The sequence below is a fragment of the Trachurus trachurus genome (genome assembly GCF_905171665.1).
Source record: "Trachurus trachurus genome assembly, chromosome: 19".
In the NCBI taxonomy this organism is placed as follows: domain Eukaryota; kingdom Metazoa; phylum Chordata; class Actinopteri; order Carangiformes; family Carangidae; genus Trachurus; species Trachurus trachurus.
The window spans coordinates 5,096,276-5,119,052 of record NC_139913.1 but is presented as its reverse complement, the minus strand read 5'-3'; the positions used below and the strand labels follow the sequence as shown (position 1 = coordinate 5,119,052).

General features: G+C 41.8%; 2 protein-coding genes across 4 annotated transcripts; both read right to left on the bottom strand.

The window, feature by feature from the left end:
- Positions 1 to 11,633: 11,633 nt before the first annotated feature.
- arl4d (ADP-ribosylation factor-like 4D) lies at positions 11,634 to 12,239 on the bottom strand (the record flags this gene model as incomplete). The annotated part of the gene is made up of 1 exon (XM_083993870.1): positions 11,634 to 12,239. One exon carries the CDS (start codon positions 12,237 to 12,239, stop codon positions 11,634 to 11,636), a length of 606 nt encoding a protein of 201 aa, XP_083849996.1.
- A 2,598-nt stretch (positions 12,240 to 14,837) lies between these two features.
- Positions 14,838 to 22,144, bottom strand: tmem106a (transmembrane protein 106A). Of its 3 annotated transcripts, none has more exons than XM_083993889.1 (8): positions 21,948 to 22,144; positions 20,422 to 20,561; positions 20,102 to 20,165; positions 18,869 to 19,022; positions 17,536 to 17,676; positions 17,407 to 17,450; positions 17,258 to 17,311; positions 14,838 to 15,343 (listed from the first exon to the last, which is right to left on the bottom strand). In XM_083993889.1, the coding sequence occupies exons 2-8, from the start codon at positions 20,528 to 20,530 to the stop codon at positions 15,232 to 15,234; spliced, it is 678 nt and encodes a 225-aa protein (XP_083850015.1). In that variant the 5' UTR covers positions 20,531 to 20,561; positions 21,948 to 22,144; the 3' UTR covers positions 14,838 to 15,231. The 3 variants fall into 3 exon arrangements, with proteins under 3 accessions (XP_083850015.1, XP_083850014.1, XP_083850013.1); XM_083993888.1 differs by having other exon boundaries at positions 20,422 to 20,564; positions 21,948 to 22,102; XM_083993887.1 differs by having other exon boundaries at positions 20,422 to 20,612; positions 21,948 to 22,099.
- Positions 22,145 to 22,777: the final 633 nt, after the last annotated feature.

The window sequence follows — 22,777 nt, the reverse complement described above, 5'->3', positions numbered from 1 at the left end:
TGAGGTAGTGATTTACAACAACCAACAAGCTGCTCCCAAGCTCAGCTACCTCTTAGTGTGGAGCCACAGGGAAGGTGCATGATTCACATCAGGCCCTGCTCTGTGTATAATAGTGCTGAGAAATAAAATAAAAAATCTCAGCACTTCAGCACGTTAGCAAGGCCTGACACAGAAGTGCTAACAAGTGCTGAAGGACACATGCAGGCCACAAAGGGACATATTCAAATCACTCACTGCTTTATACACAGAGCTTATGACCAAAAAAACTTGTTTAATCACATTTCCTCTGCAACCTTCATGTAATAGAAGCGCTAATGTTTTCATATTTTTCTGCACAGAGTTTTATAAAATGACCTTTTGCTGTAAACCTGTCTCATTTCTCTCCCACTTGACTTCTTCAGGTAGCCATACAGCTTCTTAATGATGTCGCAGGTCACGGGTGCTGCACATGCAGGATGTTAGCATCCATTAGCTTTCATGTCTAGACGGGACTTAAAGCTATTTTGCAACCCGCTGGTCTCATTCGACTGGCAACGCTCCCAGTTTTAGGTCCTTGTCTAACGGGATTAAAGCGACCCTGGAGGACTTATGCGTATGTCACCTATACGGACACAGCAGGTCAGTAGATGTGATTAAACACACACCCCGGATGCCTGACCTGCAGCAGGTTACATAAGGTATAAGAGGCTGAATGAGGTCTCTGTCAACACACTAAACTACCACACAATGAACCTGAATGAAAATAAAGTAGTTACGGCTTAATCCTGTATAAAGTCTGCGGTGACGTAGGCGACATTCGCGAGTTAAGAGTTGGTTTGGGGTGTTAATAAGGACGAGGTGATGGTTTTAAAAAGGTCAAATTAAGTAAAAAATGATATCAGCGTTTTAAGAGACATGGTTTTTAGGCCTCTTTCGTTAATTGTCTACTTTATTACGAACTGGGCCAGCAGCCTCTCAAATGTGCAAACCGGGACACTTCAGGCCAAAACATGAGCAAATGGAAACTATGCCGAGTCATTTTTTTACGACCAGCTGCTCTGGGTGCATTAAAAACTTGGTTAATTCCAGGTTGGGTGCAGATAGATTTCAGCGACAACATCTCCCGTTGTTGTCACTGAAATCAGCGCTGATGGTTGTGTGTTGTGTGTTGCTCTGTGCAGTCAGAGCCGCTGGCGAACTGTGGATTTTATTGCTGACTCTCAATAAAAACCTCCTCCGTAACGTGGTACTTATCCAGCTGCTCTGGGTTTGGAGCGGTGGCGGCCTGGCAGTCTGGCTTCGAACCTCAGACCCTTGAACAGTGAAATCTTTGATAGAATAACATGCAAAAGCAACAAAAGAAATGCTGTGATGGCTTGTGAAAGACTGGAGCATGGTTGGGATGAACACAAAAGGCCACTATTGGGCGCCTCATTTGGAAGACCAAGCCCCAAATACCAGATCTGATCCGCATGGGTTCCCTCTCACAACCTTAGTAAAGATTCCTGGGCTCTTCTCTCCACAATACAGTTTTCAGTCCATTGTACACGCACAATGAGAGTCACTAGCATTCATAACTGAGATACTCTTGAACTGAGTGACCACTTTGAATTCAGTCAGGGACAAGATTCATAGTTAGAAATGAAGTTCAGCCTTTGTTGCTGATGGATTTCCACTGATGAACAGCAGATTAGAAAAAGTTGTAGAGACTTTAAATCGATGCATTTGTTATTTTCTGATTAAATGAACTGTGTTGTATTGGAAACTCCCCTTTATCTCTTAATATTCATACAGGTTCATCCAGGCGTCTCCGATATTTTGACTTAATTTAGCATATTAGCATGCATTTGCTAATTAAAGACTTCAGCTGTGCCAATCTTTGCACAGAGACAGAAAGCATTCCTGTTGGCTGTTCTATGAATTTCACTGCAGATGCACGTGCACGTCCTGGTTGCTATGGCTTCATTGTCCTGTCATATCTAACAGTGTTGTGTTGTCTGAGCAGGTAGATACTTGGAACACCACACACTCGGCTCCAAGTAAAAAAAGGAGGTTTATTAGGACAACGTTTCGGCACAAAGTCTTTGTCAAGTCTAAACACGCAGGTAGATTCACCACAAACAAGGTGATGATGGCTGAACACTAAATGTTGCTAATAGGTTAGCTTTCTGCGAATATAGCCAAAGGCAGGGGGTTAGCAGTGCTGCATAATGTGCATGAAGTGCTTGTATTAAGAGCTGCAGGGGGACGGATATATTTAAAAATTCTGGCTCTTTTCCCCCTCTTCTAATTTTTTTTTTTTTTTTTTTGCCAGCCTCAGCCTAAAAAGACACAGAGGACTCCCTTGTGTGATTTAGATAAGAAAGTAAGACATACAGAAAAAGTGTCACCCACAGCTGAAGAACCAACCAGTGAAGTAATGCAAAAATGCCTTGTTTGTCGTAATGATGTAAGAAAATTAAGAAATATTCACCTGCTTTTGTTTCTAAATGATCAATAAATGGTCAAACTGTGCTAATGCTAATTCACTCTGTCACCCAGCTTCAAATCCTGCAGCTCTACAGTACTGTAGAGTACCGTCTGTACTGAGGGTCATTCGGGGCCCGACAGTGAATTTTTTGCCAAACACTCCAGGGCTGGTGACACTAGAAAGTGTGAAAGAGACAGACATGATGCATGACCAATGTGTGTGTTCACTACACTCACACTCAGGCAGAGAAAAGAAAAACCTTCCCCACACACTTCACTTCTGTTTTTTCCTTTTTTTTCTCTTCTCTCTTTTGCCATGAGCTGCAGAGCTCACGTGTAGTCACGCTCCCACGTGCTCCTCCTATCTGTCCAGGGCTGAACAAAAGCACTGACACTGGCCCTTACAGCTGGCCCGGCGTCCAGGGGAGGGCCACAGCACGAGGGGTCGCGAACACTTGACGGAGCGTTGATCTTGACCTGCCAAGCAGGACGCAGTGTCAACAAAAGCCACGTGGGGTGAGACAGTATAAGAGCACGAAGCCGAAGTCTTTTTGTTTGCAGTGGATTGAGTCATCTTTCCTACAGACACAGCTGTGGTTCGCTGAACTCACAAGGCACGACTTGTCCTCGGTGTGAGTTAGAAGGAGACGTTAGCTGTGTCTGAAATCACTCTCCTTCAATCTCCACTGGAAAAGAGGCATCAGGTTGTTTCCTCTATAGAGAAGTACTTTCACTCAAGTAAAGTTTTGAGGGATTTGTACTTTACTCAAGTATTTTTATTTTACACTTCCATCTCTCCACTAAATCTCAGAGGGAGGAATTGTACTTCAATTTATTTTGCAAATTTAGATTTGACACACACAAAATGTGTTTAAATGAAGAGATCTCATGCAGAGCTATCATTGTAAATTAATTAGCTACACTGTTAAAACACCCATTACATGTTAATGCATCAGTATTAATGAAGAAATGATACAAAACATGGTAATGACACACTGACGGGGGCTGTTCTGATACTTTTTAATATTTTTAGCCTAGTAAGATTTTGATTTGCAGGACCATTGTTGAGCTGAATCTGAAAACTCCTCACACTAGTGCTCTGCAGACATGAAGCATTGCATTGTGGGAAGTAGATAACTCAGTGCAAACACTCTGAGGTAGCTATGCAAACAAACACTAGTGTGCTAAGTAGCAAACACGATTACAATCATTAGCATCTTTGTCTGTCATTTAGTTAAAGGTCCAGTGTGTTAAATGGGGGGAAACGGTGATATCCAGTGTTCAGATTCTAGATTGCAGCGCTCACTTGCTCCCATCGGCAAAGTGACGGTGGCCCCCCGAGGACAAAAAAGGTTGTTTACCAGGACTAGGACAACTGGGAGTATTTCAGGAGCGATGAGGAGAAGATCTAAACCATTTTACAATATGTCTGCTGTTTCCTCCTCCTCCTTCTTCGTTAGTTTATTTATGAATGCGAAACTTGCAAAACATTCTCTTCGGCTGGCTGGATTTTACGTTCAGGCTGCTGCAAACATGGCGGTGCAAGATGGCAATGCTCTCTAAAGCAAGACCCTTGTTATATGTTTATATAAAAGAAGAATTACAAGGCTACGAAAACCAAACAAATTTTATTTTATAGCTATTATATACTTATGTATTCATGGGTAGTATATTCAGATTTTGCCAATAAACCTTGACAATTATTATACACTGGACCTTTAATTGCAAGATGTGCAAAAGTTGAATCATGTTTGTTAAAAAGAAATAGTTAAATCTGAAAAAAAAAAGGTATAAGAAGTTGCATAAACCTGTTTTATATTCTCGCACGTAGCTGTAACGAGCTGTAAACACACTGAGCTCATTGTTACTGGATATGACAAACTTGTTAGCAGAAAGAGCAACACTCATCAGCCCGCATGTGTTTTGTTCTTTTCTTAAACGTCTGCTGTTACTCTGACTCACAGTTGTGATCTTGGAGACCCGTCTTTCACAGTGGCAATTATTTATGACTCCCTCCATCACATTAGATCATTCTGCTACATTAAATCAAGCACGTTAACTCCCAAGTCAGCACATTCTCCCTCCGATCCGCCCTGTGACGCACATAAACATCACCTCACAGTGAGTCTGGCTCGCTGCTCGGAGACGACGGCCCGTCTGTTTTTAAACAGCAGTAATAGACGGGATTAACCAGAGCTGGTTAGCGGGCTCCCCCCCGCTGCTGGCTGGCACACACCAGATGGGTCTCTGGGTAATCCCACAGTGGGATCAGGGGTAGACCCTGTGGTGTGGGCGCGCACAATCTACACTGGATTAATTGCTGACAAATTAAAAACAAAAGAAAACACATCAGAAGACTTTGCATTGATTTAAAGACGTCTCCAGCTGCCAAGATTAGCAGATGGTTACATACAGTTGTGTGTAGGAATTAAAGGGATACGCCAATGTTTTTTTTTTCGTGTCTTGCCTCACACCCGAGTCCATGACAAGGAGATAGACACCATCCTTTCGACTGTACGTGCAGTAACGAGGGAGATACGGGCAGAGCTGGCGCACCGCTAATTAGCTTAGCTCAAACGCTGGAAGTGTATAGGTAGTGTTAGCCTGCCTCCACCTAAAGTCGTCAGAGAAACTCTTCAGCAACTCTAAACGGAAACCAGCGGGCCGATCTTCGTCTCAGAGCTGACAAAACTCTCCGGTAAGGCATCTTGAGCGGTCAAATGCCGGTAACGGGACGAGATCGGTCGAAGCGGAGGGTTCAAGCAAAGGCGGTTTATTTTGGTTCAAGCTAGCTACATCGAGGGTAGGTTAGCTTCCTATTTCAAAGTAAAAGCACAAATTCTCTCGTCATGGTTTTCTGTATGTAAAGGGCAACGGGTGTTTTATTTTTGTGAAAGTAACCGGAAGTGCGTTGGTCACAACGGCTAGCTTGAGTAGCGCCGAATTCGTCCGAACAAAATTGTAAACAGCTGGTATTTAGACAGATTAACGACACACTGCTGATCTAAACGGCTACTTTCTCGCCTAAAAATGTTTGAAATGTCGATGAAGTTATATATTTACAGAGTTTACAGCTAAAATGAAATCAGCTTCTGACTGCTGATTTCGGCTCAGGTAGGAGGCAGGCTAACACTACCTATGCACTTCCAGCGTTTAAGCTAAGCTAATTACAGGCGATACGGCTCTATCTCCCTTGTTACTGCACGCACAGTCGAAAGGATGGTGTCTATCTGCTGGTCATGGACTCGGGAGTGAGGCAAGACACACAAAAAATTTTTTTGGCGTATCCCTTTAAACAATGTGACTTTCCAGATGTGTTTTTTAGAAAAAATGACATAATTATGCATCACGTCACAAACACTGTGCATCAAGAGAAAACTTAGAAGATGTGATTGAATCTGGACCCGTTGAGACCGAGTGTGGATGCGTGAAATCACCAGTGAAGTCATCTTTATGTGCCCCTCCTCCCCCCTGCAGCTGAACAAGTTATGGAAAAAGTTTGACCGTAAAGATTTTAATCAGGAGTGAATATGTGGCCCATCGTTTCTTCACGGGTCCCCGGAGCAATGACTCATCATCCTCAGAGAGAGAGAGTGTGTGAGTGTGTGAGTGTGTGGATGCTGCCTGACCCCTGATGTGATTTCCTTTATTCACAAATAAAATGAAAACGACCGATGTCTTTTAGCCCGTGGCTGCTGCGAAGGAAAGATGACTGAAAGTGTAGATCGATGATTGTATCCATATGTTATCTCACCAAAAAGAGGATGATGTGATGGATGTGATACGAACACAAGGAGCCCCGCCCACTTTGACACTCGTCGTCTTCACAAAGAAATACACCCTGCGTGGGTTGTTTTGTGTTGTGTTTGTTGATCCTTCATATAGAGAGGGTGAGAAACGACCTGTGTGTGTGTCTGTGTGTGTCTGTGTGGTAACGCTCAGGCCTCAGTTTCCCTCCGATCCCTTCCCGCCCATTCAATCCTGCAGCCTCGGCTCTAAATGAAGGCCGAGTGGCAGCTTTACGACCTTTAGGAAATAAAAGCTAAGACGACTAATCCTGCCCTCCCACCAGATATTCTCCCTCCTGAACCCTCGACAGACCTTCACTCCGCTGCTTCTGCTGCATACATGTCTCGTACTAACAACCAACCCCTCCCTTCTTCCCTCCCTCCTTTCTTCCATCCATCCCTTTCCTCCAATGTCAACCAGGTCGATTCCCTAGAAAGACTCTGCCGGTGTGAAATTTGAGATATTTTCATAGAGACTGTCGGAGCAAAGGTGAGACGGGGGAAAAAAACAAACAGATCATCCGACGCTGTAAACAGCTTTAAGAACTGAGGATTAAGAGACATGGAGATAAAGAGGTGAAGGGGGAAAACAGACAAGAGACAGATAGATAGATAGAAAGAGACAGATAGATAGATAGATAGATAGATAGATAGATAGATAGATAGATAGATAGATAGATAGATAGATAGATAGATAGATAGATAGATAGATAGATAGATAGATAGATAGATAGAGACAGAGAGAGAGCTGGTGATCCCAGGATCCCAGTATTGATCCGAGATGCTTCTTCTTTTTCTAATCTCTCCCCCCCCCGGTAACCTCAGCTGGATTGGACATCCAGCCGCAAAAAAGCAATTTGACCCCCACCGCTGCCCTCGCGGGGTCACCCTTTAGTGACTCCTGACTCGGAGGTTGTCATGGAGACGGAAAAATTATGTCGCGGAGCCCCGGTGGACGTGTTAAGAGGCTTGGATCCGAGCCCAGTGCTCCCCCGTTGCTTTTCATCATAGGGGCCTATAAGGAGAAGACGGCAGCAGAGCGTTATTGCACCGTTATTTATCTGGGTGGGTTGTAACTTCTGTGTTGTCTTGTTTTTTGTTTTTCTTGTTCTTGTTGTTTTACGAGAAGAGGAGGAACCATGAAGGTTGTTTTACTCTCCTGGAGCTTTATGAATCTCAACGCATCATTAAAGTTTGCTCAGACATTCATGATCCTCAGAGGATGGATCCTCCTGACTCTAATAACAACACCCTCAGTTTTTATATGGTGCAACCTAAAGATCAGAGTTTTCTCTGAGTGGTTCCTCCTCTTTTAGTCAAACAGTGAGTTTGTGTTCACATTTTATACATTTGAGTTGAATCCTTTGACTTTTCAAGTTTGGTTCGTCCAGTGCTCTGGTTTATACCTGCATTAACCCATCCTCTACTGTGCTTTGTGTTGTGAGCAAATTAGAAAACCCCCCTAACATATGAACTACTAACATGAATATTATATCATATTATAAAGCCTGGATTACTGTTTTCAAAGTTTAAATCTTTTGTTGGCGTCCTTTATTTATGTTACTGGCCTAAGCTTTGTGTTTAAGCTTTGTGTTTAAGCTTTTGTTTTGTTTTGCTTTGAGGCTGTAACAGCGGCACATTAGCATGCTAGCATTATGACAAAATCATCAAATCCTGAACACATAGCCTACACAAATCAAATGCCACAAGAATATTTTAACACATTTCGTGCTAACTTTAAGCAAGGAAGTAAACTTATAAACAAAAGTTTAGCAGTGATAAAAAATGGAAATTACGTAGAGCACCAGGTCGATTATCTCTCCAACAGCAAAATGGAAAAGATAAAGATGGTATAACACTAAACAGTGTCGGACATGTTTTTGCTGCATGACTAACCTTGTTACGTGAGCATGTTAGCCCGCTGGTGTTAGCGTTCAGGTCCAAACAATGCTGCACACAGCTTCTGCTACAGCCTAATTTAATATTAAACTTTATTTAGAATCTGAATATAATCATGTGTAACTTACTACTGAATAAGAAGCTGATATACTGTATAATCTCTCTCTCTGTTGTCAGATAAGTCCAGTTTTCTCTGATATTGCGTCACCATGATTAGCATGTTAGCATTTATCTTATGGCATTTTGTCTTGTCCTGAAATGCTGCTGTACAGCTGAGGGAGTGTAGTGAACTCTTCATGCGTTAAATTGGTTATATAACAGGGAAAGGTCCACTCTGTAAATGGGCTAGCTATTACTAAAATAACTCCTTTCACCTCCACTGACCACAACATAATTACCAGCCAGCTACATTCATTCTCTCAGAAAGAAATGGCAGCACAGAAATAGAAACAAGCCTCCGGATCATCATTCATTCAGAGTCAAGCTGTTGCTCAGACAATTAATCTGATCCTTGTAACTTTTTTTTTTTTTTTTTTACGATTAATTAGTTGCCTCTTTGCAGTCGCTGCATGTTTAGGACATTCAGGTTGTTTGTGTCCTTTGGTTGACTGATGTAAATGAGAGTTTTCTGGAGTTTTTTTTTTTTTTTTGCAGCTCAGAGGTGAAGCTGCGTCTGATTTATGTCACACGGATCCAGGGATACACCTGTCTGTGTGTGTGCGTTTCCTCCGTCTCAGCTCTGACACATAATCCCAGAGGCTTCCCTCTCTCGTGTCTTCCCCTGTCAGCCTCCATAACAGCCCGGAGAACAGGAGGCAGCGGCAGAGCGAGAGTGACTGTGTAAATGTGTGACTTGAAACATGCAAAAAGAGAAATGCACACAGAAACACAAGGCAGCTCGCTCCACGGCTGCAGCTCAAGCAAAGTCGATCAAGCTCGTGTCGGCACAGCAGCACCTTCCCTTTGCTGCAATCCAGCATCATTCACACCTTTTTATTCTCAGAGAGAGAGGGAGAGGATCTCAGTTGCAGAGTGTTTGGGTGTTTTTTTTTTTTCGTTGGGGCTGATTGATGCCTCCACATGCCCACAGTGCGTCTCAGCTGCTGAAAACACCACATCGCCATGCAAATTTATTCAGAGACCAGCTGCTGTGTCAAGATGATTCTGCAAAAGACATCCTTGAAAGTTTTTAATGAGCTCACCGTTGTGAATAATGGGGACGGAGAGGTCGCAGGAGTCAAAGATGTGCGTGCATCTCTTCGCTTTGCTTTATAATATGTGCATGCATTTACGTCCATCCAACTGGTAACAAGTCTCTCACACACACACACGCACACACAGAGGAATGGTTGGTATGCAGGTCAATAATGTTTGACCTGGAGACCGGACCTTGTATTTGTTGCATAATATCGTATTTGAGCCGCAACTTAAGAGGTTTGTGGAAAAACAAGAGGATTAAACGGTGGTTATGGAGAACGGTTACAGAACTGACATGAATAGGCTAGAAGCAACACGGTTTCTGCCGCTTATGAAATTATTCCGCAATAATTATAAAATGTAACATGACACATCAGAAAATCTGGTGTTCCTCCTCACACAAGCGGGTGTTTCTGTTAAAAAAAAAAAAAATCACCATCACCATATTCCTCTTTCATGTTTCCTCTAAAAAGGTGTTTTATTTTATTATTCCTGCATCCTGCTTCGTTACCAGCAGGAGAGCGGGAGATCACGCTGTGTTTGTTTGCATTTAAATCACCAGGAATTGTTCTTGCACTAGTCTAGATATTATTTCTTTGAAAAATTATAATTTCAAAGCACTTCCTTTGATGAAATTGTCACAAAACAACAACCTTTATGTTTCCACCTACAGTAAAGCAGCGTCTGTGGGGTTTTTTTTATATTGAGAAACGGCCTCAGGTGGTTTCAGTCCAACGTGATCGTGCAACGCGACTAAACTGACTAACCTCTGAACCACCGCGCCGCTAACTGATGTCATTTCACTGTCAGCAGCTGGCACACTGGAAGGACGGGAATCAAATTAAATGGATTGTTGTTGGTTTTTGGGAGAGGGGTGGGAGGAGGAGGAGGAGGAGTGGACCCCACCTCCCCCACTGCTCCTCCTCCTCCTCCTCCTTTAACAGCCTCGTTTTGCTGATTCAGCTCTAAATGAGGTGAAAGGTCACAACTCAGGATGGATCCAATCCAATCCAATGGATTTTCCATTTCAGATTATACAAATTCAAATATATTCAAAGCTACATTAAGATATATCATTTTTTTAAATCACATTATGAAACCACAATGAAGAAAATTGATGAATATGTTATATATATATGTTGCTTCTTTACACGCGGCCCGATATCTCTTTCTCTTTTAGCTCCTTTTTTGTTCTCCTCCACCTCCTCAAGAAAACATCTGTGTCTTAAACTGCAAATGCTTCATTATGTTCATAAATTAGTCATTAATTTAGTCTTTTAGAGAATAAAAATCACCATTATGACCATAAAAATGACCCAAAACAGTGAAATCATGAGCCAGAAAACCAGAATAATTAGATGAAAATGCTATAATACACCACAGAGCTGCAGAATCAGATGATAACTAAACCCCTGTTTTATGATTCTTTGGCATTATAAAATAAATATTGAATAAATCAGCTTTAACTTATTTATAATCCATTCTACAAGAATATTTGACCCATTTCCTAACCCATAGAGACGCTCATTCACTCACAGATAACAAAGGGATGTTCTGTACAGTGCTTCGATTTATTAAGTCTTCAGTGTTACAAAAAATGTACAATTTTGTATAAACACTATCGTTGTAGTAAATGAAACTTAACCTGTGTGTGGCCATGAAGGGAATGCACTTGGGGTTTATTGTTCCATGGCAAAAATGAAATATAATATAGTATCATCCGGTTGCTCTGGAAAAGTCCCTCAGTCCGGCACAAACACAAGAAACGTGGAATAATAAATATTCTGGGAGGATCCATACATCGTGGAACAAAAAAAAAAAACAGACAAACAAACAGATATTCATGTTGGATATAATCTTGTGCAAGCTTGTGAAAGAATATAAAGACATTTTTTAAATCTTAACTCTACATTTTTCTTCACCAAACACCTGCCACATGGATGTTAATGTGTTCGTTTTCTTATATTAGTCCTACAACACTTACGGGCAAATGTCTTGTTAGAAATCTTTAAAACAAGTGTAGAAAAGCACTTAGTGAAGACTAACTGATAAGGTTTCCTTTAAATCTGTATCTTAAGCTTTCAAAGGGCAGCGGAACAACGAATATGTCAATACTGCTTCAGTTATTATGAGCAAATCCATTTCTCCCCGACCCTCAGGCCAGTGGGTAATTGTTGTTTTGTTGGCACCGATCGCTCCCCCCATTAAAAAAAAAGGGGCCATTAAGCTTGGAAGTGTCTCAACAGTGGATAAATCTCTTAAGGTAGCGTCCACACACACGAGCGCTCCTCGCCAAAGAGTTCATCTCTTCCTGTTCCTGTTGTGCTTCACCATCTTCTTCCTCTTCAGGATCATCTCGTACAGTTTCTCCAGGCCGGGCTGCAGCCCCTGGCCGTTGACGGCGCTGCAGCTCTGCACGTGATGCAGCGTGTACGTGCTCAGTTCGTGCACGGACAGCAGCTTCTCCACCTCGCCCACGGACAGCGCCGACTCCACGTCCTGCTTGTTGGCCAGGATGAGCACGGGGACGCCCTGGTTCTCCGAGGTGCGGGTGATCTTGTGCAGCTCCACCTTGGCCTCCTCCATGCGCTCCAGCTCGGTCGAGTCGACCACGAACACCATCCCGTCCGTCCGCCGCGTGTAGGACTTCCACAGCGGGCGCAGCTTCTCCTGCCCGCCCACGTCCCACACCTGGAAGTTGATGGCCCGGGACGTCCCCACCGCCACTTTAATCTTCTCCGTGTTGAAGCCCTTGGTGGGGATGGTCTTCACGAACTCCTTCAGCTTCAGCCGGTAGAGCAGCGAGGTCTTCCCGGCCGAGTCCAGGCCGATGACGACCACGTGCAGCGACTGGAAGTTTGGCAGGAACGGCGTGTTGGGAGCGATGTCGGTCAGCTGGTTCCCCATGATCCAAGACTACTCACACCTACTTCAGCTGAGGTGAGGTGACAGATTCCTGGTTTAATCCCTTTCTGCAGGAGATTGGCATGTGCTCGCTGTCGTCAGAGGCAGATGGGATCAGATGGTGTGGAGAGACCTTATCAAAACACACACACAGACACTCAGAGTTAACATTTAATCAGAAGACAATGGGTGCTTAAGGAATGTGTGTTTAGCAGAGACGGAGAGATGCTTATCAGCGGAGACTCATCTACAAACACTTGATGCAATTTCACCCCGGCGACTCATGACACCTTCACTGTCTATGCAAACTTCAAATTCTCTTTCTTAAATCATCTAAACTAAAACAACAACCACCACCACGGCAGAGGAGGTTTTTTCAGTGCACAACAGTTAATTAGGTGTCTGAGGTTATCTAGATTCTTATTTGCTGAGGGTTAATCCTCTTACTGCTGCTAAAACCTGAAGGGCTTTTCTGTTTTCTTGCATGATGGCAGGAGGAGGAGATTGATTTCATTGCGGTGCATGGATGATATGTATTCTCTCTGGTTCACTCTGCCAACTGTCTATGAGGACTAGCTGCTGCAGCACTAATCCGCTTGTTGTTGACATCCTGATACCCATCAAACAGCTGCCCCGCCGGACACAAAAACAGCCACTGGGATGATGTTATTAACTTGTTGTGACCCTGAACACAACATGCACTATCACTGTTTATGGAGGTAAAATGTGCTGACATCATGTTTCGGTTTTATCACTTCTGTTCAGTGTATTTGAGATTATTGTACAGGGAATAATCCACCTTTAGTTTTTCCACCTCCTCTTCCTCCTGCTGCTGCACATCTAGTTTAGATTAAATGTTTTAATTATGTTTAATTTGAGCAAATCAGTGAAATAACTTCATTATTTCCCACCAACAGAGCCTGTTAGATTAACTTTAAAAGGTTGGAGATTAAACGCTACTAATGCGTTAATTAATAAACGAGCCTGCAGTTTACACACACACAACATCCCAGAATGCAAACATTAATAATGCACATTTACTGTAATAAAAACACATCCATACCTTCTGCAGGCGCCGTCACAGCATCATCCACAAGAAATAAACGCGTCCATAGTCCAAACGGTCGACGGTCGGTCGGTCGGTAGTCCTAGTCCCGGTGCTCACATCCGCTCCTCCAGCAGCTCTGAGCCGATCTGAGATCTGAAGCGACTTCACTGCACGGCACCTAGAGGCTGGGTGACGTCACGGCCACCTGGACCGGCTCAACCACGCCCCCTGCAGGGGATAACCATGACTGAAGTGAGATTTTTTTTATATATATATATTTTAAAAAAAACAGAGTCTTAATGTTTTTTATTGAACTGCAGGTTGATTTGAGGTTTTATTTGATTATTTATTTCAGATAAAATCTCAAGATATATATAAAAAAAAATAAATACAAAGTGAATCTAGGATCAAAAAGCTGCAGCTTCTGTTCCCTCTGTGCTTCCCTCAACTGCAGGATATTTATATCACAGTGTGCTGCTGCTGTGTTTCCCCAAACCTCCAAACCTCAGAGCACAGTGTTTCCACCTCAGCGCTGGACAGTTCAGTTTGGATGTGAACTCACTGTTCCCTAACGAAGCACTGGCGCCACCTGGAGGTCAAACATGAACATGCTGCCTGTTTTTATTTGTGTTGACTCAGAGATGAGATGACAGTTCAATCAGAGGATAAATATAGTAACATTTAAGTCGTTTTCAGCTAATTATACTAAATAAACATCAAGAATTAGTCTAATTAGTAAACCAAATGTAATAAAACTCTTTGATTGGAATTCAAAACAGACTCTGCCGTCAGTTGTGGAGGATGAAAAATAAAACAATGTAAAAATAAATAGATAATGTAAGTATTTAATTTACCTAAGGACTTATATCTCAATCTTTAAGGCATGTGCATCTTTTAATCACTCTAGATTAACCTTAAAGGGACAACGAGGAGTTTCTATTCGGTTATAAAAAAAAGTCTCACGTTAATGTGGATCGATCTACGCTACCCACACTTGTTAATGGGCCCATTTTCGATAAATATATCGTTCTGTCTCTATCGTTATTTTGTTATTATTAGTGGTGGCGGAAATGCTGGTCGAGCCGACCAGCGTTTCCTTTGTGGCAAGTCATATCATGAGAATAACGCAGCCAAATCGCCGTTTATGGTCGGAACTACGACGGTATGTGAACCTCTTTGAACCTCTGACTTTAATTCTTGATGAATGAAAACATGAGTCCGTCTTGCGCCGGTCAAAGAATTTTACAGTGCGCGTGGAGGCTCATAAATGTAGTGTGAAAACGCTTCGCTTTTCCAAAACTCCTTGTTGTCCCTTTAAGACAAACTAACTATACCTACCTGTTAACACGTCAATTTTATACGTCTTAAGACGGCAACATATTACCAGATATATGAGGTTATCATAAATAAAAGTATATAGTTATATATCTATATTTGGTGTGAAAAAGGCTCCTCTGACAATAAATCCTTGTTGTGTGAAGTAATTCAGTTTCACCAGCTGAGAAAATAAAAGTCTTACAGAACTTTAAACGCCACAGTTTAATAAAGTGCAAATGACAAAAGACAAAATTATCAGAGATCAACATCCTGTTTACACAATGTGTGGCATCCGGCACAAAAACATTAAGCTGTTTACAAACCTGTTGTAATATTTATTTCACAAAATGTCTTTGTCTTTACAGGAAAATACAGTTTAAACACTTTTGCATCAGCCTCATATAATTTAATGAGACTCAACTGTCTGTAATACAGATTTACAGCCAGATTCTTCAACACAAAACAAGTTAAAAAAAAAAAAAACACAGAGTATTTGAAGGATCTATTTACAGTATATTTTTAAATTACAGCTCTGTAGTGACTAACACATTCACATCCAGTACAAAAAGTGCGAAGCAGCCTGAATCGCCATGAAGTTATGTTGTTTTTTGTTGTTTTTTCTGTTTGGTTTCATCGACTGACGGGATGTGGGATCGTTGAGTTGGTGCCACAGTCAATGTACTCGAAGGTGTTGTACGACAGCTGCTCCGTGTGGGACAGATAGGAGATGTTCAGCGTCATTCTGTCGGGAAGAAGGTCAAATCCTTTAAAGCTGCATTAATCAATATTAATTTATATCTGTTTAAAATCTTAGAATATTTTAGGTCTTTGTTTTTATTTTTATGAACCAGAAACTCAACTCTCAGTAATCTAACTCCCACCTGACATCAAATAACATTTACTAAACCCAACAGCAGACAGACAAAGTCAATGACTGACAGTTAACTGGTGCAGCTAGTGAAACTTAAGGAGTTGGTAGAGACCAAAAACTGAGCTAAAAGAGATAATATGATGAAAATATGGTAATGTGCATTCATCAAAACATCTCCTCTTACAGTTTCTATTTCCTAAACTAAGGACTGGTTGGTTTTGTTTATATGTCTCTGCCTAATCTACACATTTTCTACTGAACCATGATACTTTCTAACTTGCCTGTGTAATACATGTATGTGCTTAGTTTGTCATTTATCTGTAAGTTTGATTTATGATACATTATATTTTTGTTTTTAAATGTATTTCTGTTGGGAAGCACATTGAGTTGCTTCCTGCCTGAAATAACCTCTATAAATCAATCAATCAATCAATCAGTCAACTTTATAAATGTATAACACTGATATGTCAATATTTAGCTTACAGCTTGTTCTGCTGCCCACAAGTGGCCAAGTAAAGGTAATGCAGCAGTTTTAACTTCCAGTTTAGCAAGAAACACAATGTCACCACCACCAGTGTTACAGTGCATGTCTAAAATAGACGGTGTGGTTTGCAGCATGAAAACAGGAAACACTGTAATTTGACTAGTTTGCAGATTCTGGATGAATGATCCTCTGTTTGTTGAAGCTTCACTTTTGTTGTGGTAAAAGCAAACAGGAGGAAACCTCAGCAAATACTGACAGTTTCACCTCCACAAAAGCCACTTCAGTGAAATATATAAAAACCAAGTGCAGTGGCTGTCCCTCGATCAGCCCAGTCCACCTTAAAGGGATACGCCAACATTTTTTTTTCCGTGTCTTGCCTCACTCCCGAGTCCATGACCAGCAGATAGACACCATCCTTTCGACTGTGCGTGCAGTAACAAGGGAGATAGAGTTGTATCGCCCGTAATTAGCTTAGCTCAAACGCTAGAAGTGTATGGGTAGTGTTAGCCTGCCTCCACCTAAAGTCATCAGAGAAACTCTTCAGCAACTCTAAACGGAAACCGGCGGGCCGATCTTCGTCTCAGAGCTGACAAAACTCTCCGGTAAGGCATCTTGAGCGGTAAGATGCCGGTAACAGGACGAGATCGGTCAAAACGGAGGGTTCAAGCAAAGACGGTTTATTTTGGTTCAAGCTAGCTACATCGAGGGTAGGTTAGCTTCCTATTTCAAAGTAAAAGCACAAATTCTATCGTCATGGTTTTCTGTATGTAAAGGGCAACGGGTGTTTTATTTTGTGAAAGTAACCGGAAGTGCGTTGGTCACAACGGCTAGCTTGAGTAGCGCCGAATTCATCCGAACAAAATTGTAAACAGCTGGTATTTAGACAAATTAACGACACACTGCTGATCTAAACGGCTACTTTCTCACCTAAACATGTTTGAAATGTTGATAAAGTGATATATTTACAGAGTTTAGAGCTAAAATGAAATCAGCTCGGGTAGGAGGCAGGCTAACACTACCCATACACTTCCAGCGTTTGAGCTAAGCTAATTACGGGCGATACGGCTCTATCTCCCTTGTTACTGCACGCACAGTCGAAAAGATGGTGTCTATCTGCTGGTCATGGACTCGGGAGTGAGGCAAGACACGAAAAAAAAATGTTGGCGTATCACTTTAAGATCCGTATTTGGTGGATAGTTGAACTTGTTGAAGATAAAATACTTTGCGGTTGTGGTTTCACAGCCCGGTCCTGTCAGTTTGAGATATGTCAAAGCGTCTTTCCTCTCCTCATTGACACTTACTGCAACTGCAGAAATAACGTGTGAATCTTGATAGAGGTCGACTTGCAGTAATCGCTGAAAGAGATAAAAACAGTTGATGTGTGCAGAGTTCATACATGTGATTAAATAATAATTGATGTAGCGCTTTTGCTTCCTGGTTCTAAACTTACTTTAAGCCTTTATCAGCTATAGGCAGGTCCACTTTAATGGTGTACTGCAAAAGTTAAAGACAAGAGTGTAAGAATGATTTTGCACAACATGAAAATGATCAATATTATATTCTGAGATGAAGAGCTCACTGATTTCTGTGATCGGGACTGGATGGCGGTCATGTTGGATATCTTGGTCTTGCCCACAACGATGTCGGTGACCAGACTCTGCACGTCAAACTCCACGATCTGAACCGGGACGAAGTTGTTGTTGGTGAGGTTGATGAGATTCTAGAGGACAGAGAGAGAGAGAGAGCAGCAGGTCAGGTGAAAACCAACACACCTTCCCTTCCTGTCATTCCCAAAAAAAGAAAAAAAAAACCTCAGGGAACTTTGACCGGGGCATAAATAACTCGAGCAGCTAAACTACAGCCCGTCATGTGGTCGGTGTGTTGACACAACCAATAAAGTAGACCAAGTCCAGAAGTAGAAAGCACATCTTACAACATACTGCATGTACTGTATGTTGTATATGTGGAATCATTTATATATATATACATATACAGAATGTTGAATTATCTTTAGTAGGGGTGTGACGATACACTCATCTCACAAGACGAGATTTTAAGAAAACTACAATGACAAAATGTATGACTGGACCAACAGACTTTTATTTAACCGAGTTGCACATGCATTTTGAAATGTTTTATTATAACTCTTTACATGCATGATGTATGTAAGCATGGTAATTAATGGTAAATGCTAGTTGCGCTTGGTTGATAAGTTTCGTTTTTACTGAGGGGGAACTATGAAGAACTCAGCTGTGACTGAAAAGCACCTAAACCGAGTCGAGTAGAGTTATAACTGTGTAGTGGAAAGGGGTGCAAAGTCATGGTAAGTGGTAGTGGAAACCCTGTTTTACATTGGTTTAACATAAAAAAAAAGTGAGTTTAATCTCACGAGATCTCGTCACAGCCCTAATCTTTAGACTTCATTTAAGTTGCTGCGATCAAACAAAACAACATAAAGAATATAAAAGAGTTAAAGTTTAGTATTACTGCACTCACTGTTATTGCTTTGTTTGATATAATGTGACTCGCTTGTGTTTTAAATGATGCTCATGCTAAAGCTAATATGTTTATTGATGACCAATACCACTCTTATATACAGTGAGAACATAGTTAGCTTAGCTTAGCATAAAGACTGGAAGCAGAGGGAAACAGTTAGCCATGCAGGCTCTGATCAAAGCAGCAACTCTAAAAGCTCACTAATTAATATTTTATATAATTTCTTCAATGCATATAAAAAATCAATATCAGTATGAATCAATTTGAGCTTGTAGTTTCTGTATGACGGCACCTCTTCCTGCACTTCTTCACCACTTCCTTACTAAAGTGGTTCTGTTCTGTTTTGATTCGGATGCAGCCACACCTTCACGTGTAGCTACAGTAAGTCACATGCTAAGTAACTACATCGTTCTCACCGTGACCTCCATGTCCACCGTGTCCGGGGTGAAGTAGACCATGACCGACAGCACGGACACGGGTGTGATGGTGACGCTCCGGGGGAAGAGGAAGAAGAGGACGAGAGAGCAGATCAACACACACACCACCATGGAGACGCACACGTACAGCTTCCTGGAAGACAAGAACAACACAAACCATCTGAGTGTAGGTTTCATCTCCTCTCTCAGCTTCTCTCTGAAGTATAACAACAGGTCGGTGTCAGCCAATCAGAAGAGAGGAGGGGGCTCTGGGTCTCAGAGTGATGGAGTAACAATAGAGCAGATTTCAGGTAAAACACTCTGAGATCTGAGAGGTCCAGGTGGGCGGGGCTTCATTGTGACATCACAAAGTTACATAAGACCTGACTGCTCATTTAAAGGTGTTTTTGACTACAAGCCATTGATCGATTGATTGATTGAATCATTTATTTATCCCCGCAGGGAGATTCAGGTGTCCGAAACAGCGACAGTTAAAAAAAAAAAGTTAAAAAGAGCCAAGTCCGTTCAAAATGTTAAAAAAGTGCCATGTCTATGAGTCAAAAAAAGTGCAAAAGGTGCGGTTCGCTGTGCAGGTGCAGAGCGTCCCTCGGCTTCCTAGCCAAGCTGCATGTGGACTTATATACTTTCACACTATTAATACAGAACTGCTTTATAATAAATGGAAAAATATGGGACCTTTAAATAAATAACATTGTGCAAGAACATATCGGACAAAATAAGCTGGAATAAAAGATCAATTTAAGGTAAAATATGTCATTATATTCGAATACTACACTACTGAGCATAAAGTATGACGGGAACCTGCTGCTCACACGCATGTTAAAACTATAAAAGCCCTATAACAAACATGATCAAACTAACAATTTGATCCTTTACTTAAGTTAAGGTCGTCAAACTGCAGCATAAGAATCATCTTGAACAGAGCGTTGCATTGTTCATGTGTTATATTGTTAGATAATTAATATGTTATTGTCGTTTTTGGTCACGTTAGCACTGATTTGAACTATTTCATATCCAGTTGACTTGCTTTAATCTGCAGCTCCGTGTTATATTTTAAACACTATCATATATTTTACATTTTAAGTCAATTAACTATGAGCTAAAGTTGTCAAATCAAAGTAGTGGGGTAATCAAAACTGAAATATTTCCAAAAATTTTGTTCATGAGCCCTAAAGTAGGTACTTTCACTACACACACACACATATTCCTTACGTGCGTCTGGGTTTCAGCCTCACATCATTACACGGGATCACAGCCACCAGCTGATCTTCATGACCTGCCAACATATAAAGACAGAAGGAAATAGCACCGTCTCTCCAACGCTTTTTTTTGTTTTTCTACCACAAAGCTGATGTGAAAGCGTCTAAACTGAACGGCCTCAGCTGCACATTTGTGTTTTTCACTTTGAGTTGCTTCCTTTTATTGTTGCATGTAAAATGAAACAGCTGTAGCCTACAGTGGATGAGGAAGATGGGAAAAAATAGAGCAAAATTGAAGACTGGATTAATATTCAGAGTTTTTCATCCACCGACCTCTGGGGATGCGTCCGGTCCCTCGACATGTGGGACAAGTGTCTCCTGTAGAGTTTCCGTTCATGGAGCCGTAAGGAGGAAAGTGCTTCAGCGTTTTCACCCTCTCCATCCTCTCCTCCGTCAGATCACCGTCCTCCGAGCTGCTGCCGTCGTCACCCATGAAATGTCATGAAAAGAGCAGAAACCGCAGTCTGAATGAGGCAGAAGAAGAAGCAGAGAGACCACAGAGCTTTACAGGACCAGCACGTCGTCGTCCACACTAACTCCTCTCTGTCTGTCCGTACAGTCACCTTTGATACCAGCAGACTCTTGCAAAACCTCTAAATGACCAATAAAAAGCTGCTTTTTGACGTGATGTGAGCCGAGTCAGCAGCAGCGTGGGAGGGAGTGGCAGAAACACTCATCACTTTCCAGTTATTGCAGCTTATTAACTCCTAGAAACACCTTCAGGATCGAGTTTTCTCAATCTAAAATAATCTGAGCATCTTCTGGAAACTGAAATGTGAGAAACAAAACATGAACACAGTGGCTTTTGTTTCATATAATCTGGATTTTTGGCTTCTCATCTGGTTTCCTGTTGGATTAAATACAGAGATGCATTTCTTCTTCTTTTTTTTTACTGGATGTTTCCTGTTCTGATGCAATAATTAGATATTATTGGATTTCACTGGACGCTGAAGCCCTGAGTCATCCAGCTTTCACAATGGCTGCTATGATGACACAACATTTTTGAAGACATGAGCCTGAGTTTCTGTAAAAAAACAGACATTATACAGTAAAAAAGAAAAAGAAAAAAGAAGAAGAAGTCCTGAACAGAAGCATCCAGACTCAGTCCATGGAGGAAACTAAACTGATTTGTTGTGTTTGAGCTGCACAAACACACAGAGGTGCAGGCAGCATTACCTCGTGAGCCTCATTGAATGTGAATTAAATTATTATAATTTACAGTCACTGATATAAATACAACCTATAACTGTCAGAAGTGGCTCTGCTGCTGTGTGAACTTCCTCCTGAAGAAGGAACAGCTTTGAAAATAAGAATATTTCCTGGAGAGAGCTGCAGATGTAAACAAACCTTCAACATGTTAATGTTTGATTAGCCTACTATTATTCTGCAATTGCAACAGTGGAATATAATAAAGTACAGTAAGGCTGCACATACTCACTTTTAAGTTTCAGGTTTCTTCTTCAAAACAGGTCACATTAGATTTTATACTAACTTTGTATTAATTTATTAAACACTGACACACATAACAGATCTTGATCCTGCAGGTTAAACTAATAAACACACATTATGAATCCGCTGCTCTGAGAATAAAGTCTGTGAATCTTCTCTGAAGCTTGTTGGTTGTTTGTTTGTCTGTTCGTGACATTGACTTCTGCCCTGTCACACTTCTACACGCGGGAAATGTGCGTGACAAAGTCGTCAGTCACGCAAATTAGTTCAGCAACCGACTCCAGATCAGCGCGGAGAGTTTTCTGCTGCTGCTGCTGCTGCTGCTGCTGCTGCTGCTGCTGCGCACTTACCGGTAGCTACTGCACCTCCAACACCACCGACCTCAGCTCAGAGTCCAGGTCCAGGTCTGATCCGGTGCTGGTGCTGCTGCTGGTGCTGCTCACAGGAAGGATGATCACAGGTTCGAGTCCGAGCGGCTCATTATTGAGACGGAGACAGATCGGACTGTTGAGTGAGAGTGGAGAGTGAAACCTGGGGGGAGGAGGAGGAGGAGAAACACTTCCTCCTTCTCGTGGCTGCAGCTCAGTGAAGTGAGATCACATGAGCTGCTTCACTCTGACTGACTGTCCCTCCTTCATTCAGCAACACAACACATGCTCAGGTACAATGATCAAAGTCATAAACTCACTAATCCACTCACATTAGAGCCAATTTTCGTATTTTCTGATATCAAATTCAGCCAAAAGTGCAGCCTGGGGTTGATTTACACGTAATATTCAATAGAGTGATATAGGCCCAGTAATAAATGTCATATGGGTCTACTAAAAGTAACAAAATAAACCAATAGCCAATGCATTTGCTGTAAACAACATGTCATAATTCCTTTTTGGTTTTAAACAAACTGCAACACCAATGTAAAACAACAACTTAAAGTGCAACCACAACAATTAAGTATATTTTTGTAAATACACAGGATTTCTCAACGGATCGACAGAAGTTACACAGAAAGTTTATTGCTCTTGGGGGCCATCAAATCAAAATATGGTCACCCTAAGTGAAGGGAAACTGTGTGTTTGACCTCCACCGCCCACCCCAGTGCATTGTGCAGGTGATCTCTCATTTCCAAACACTTTACACACAATAAACCAGCTGAATAAAGACTTAAGTGCAATAAAAATAC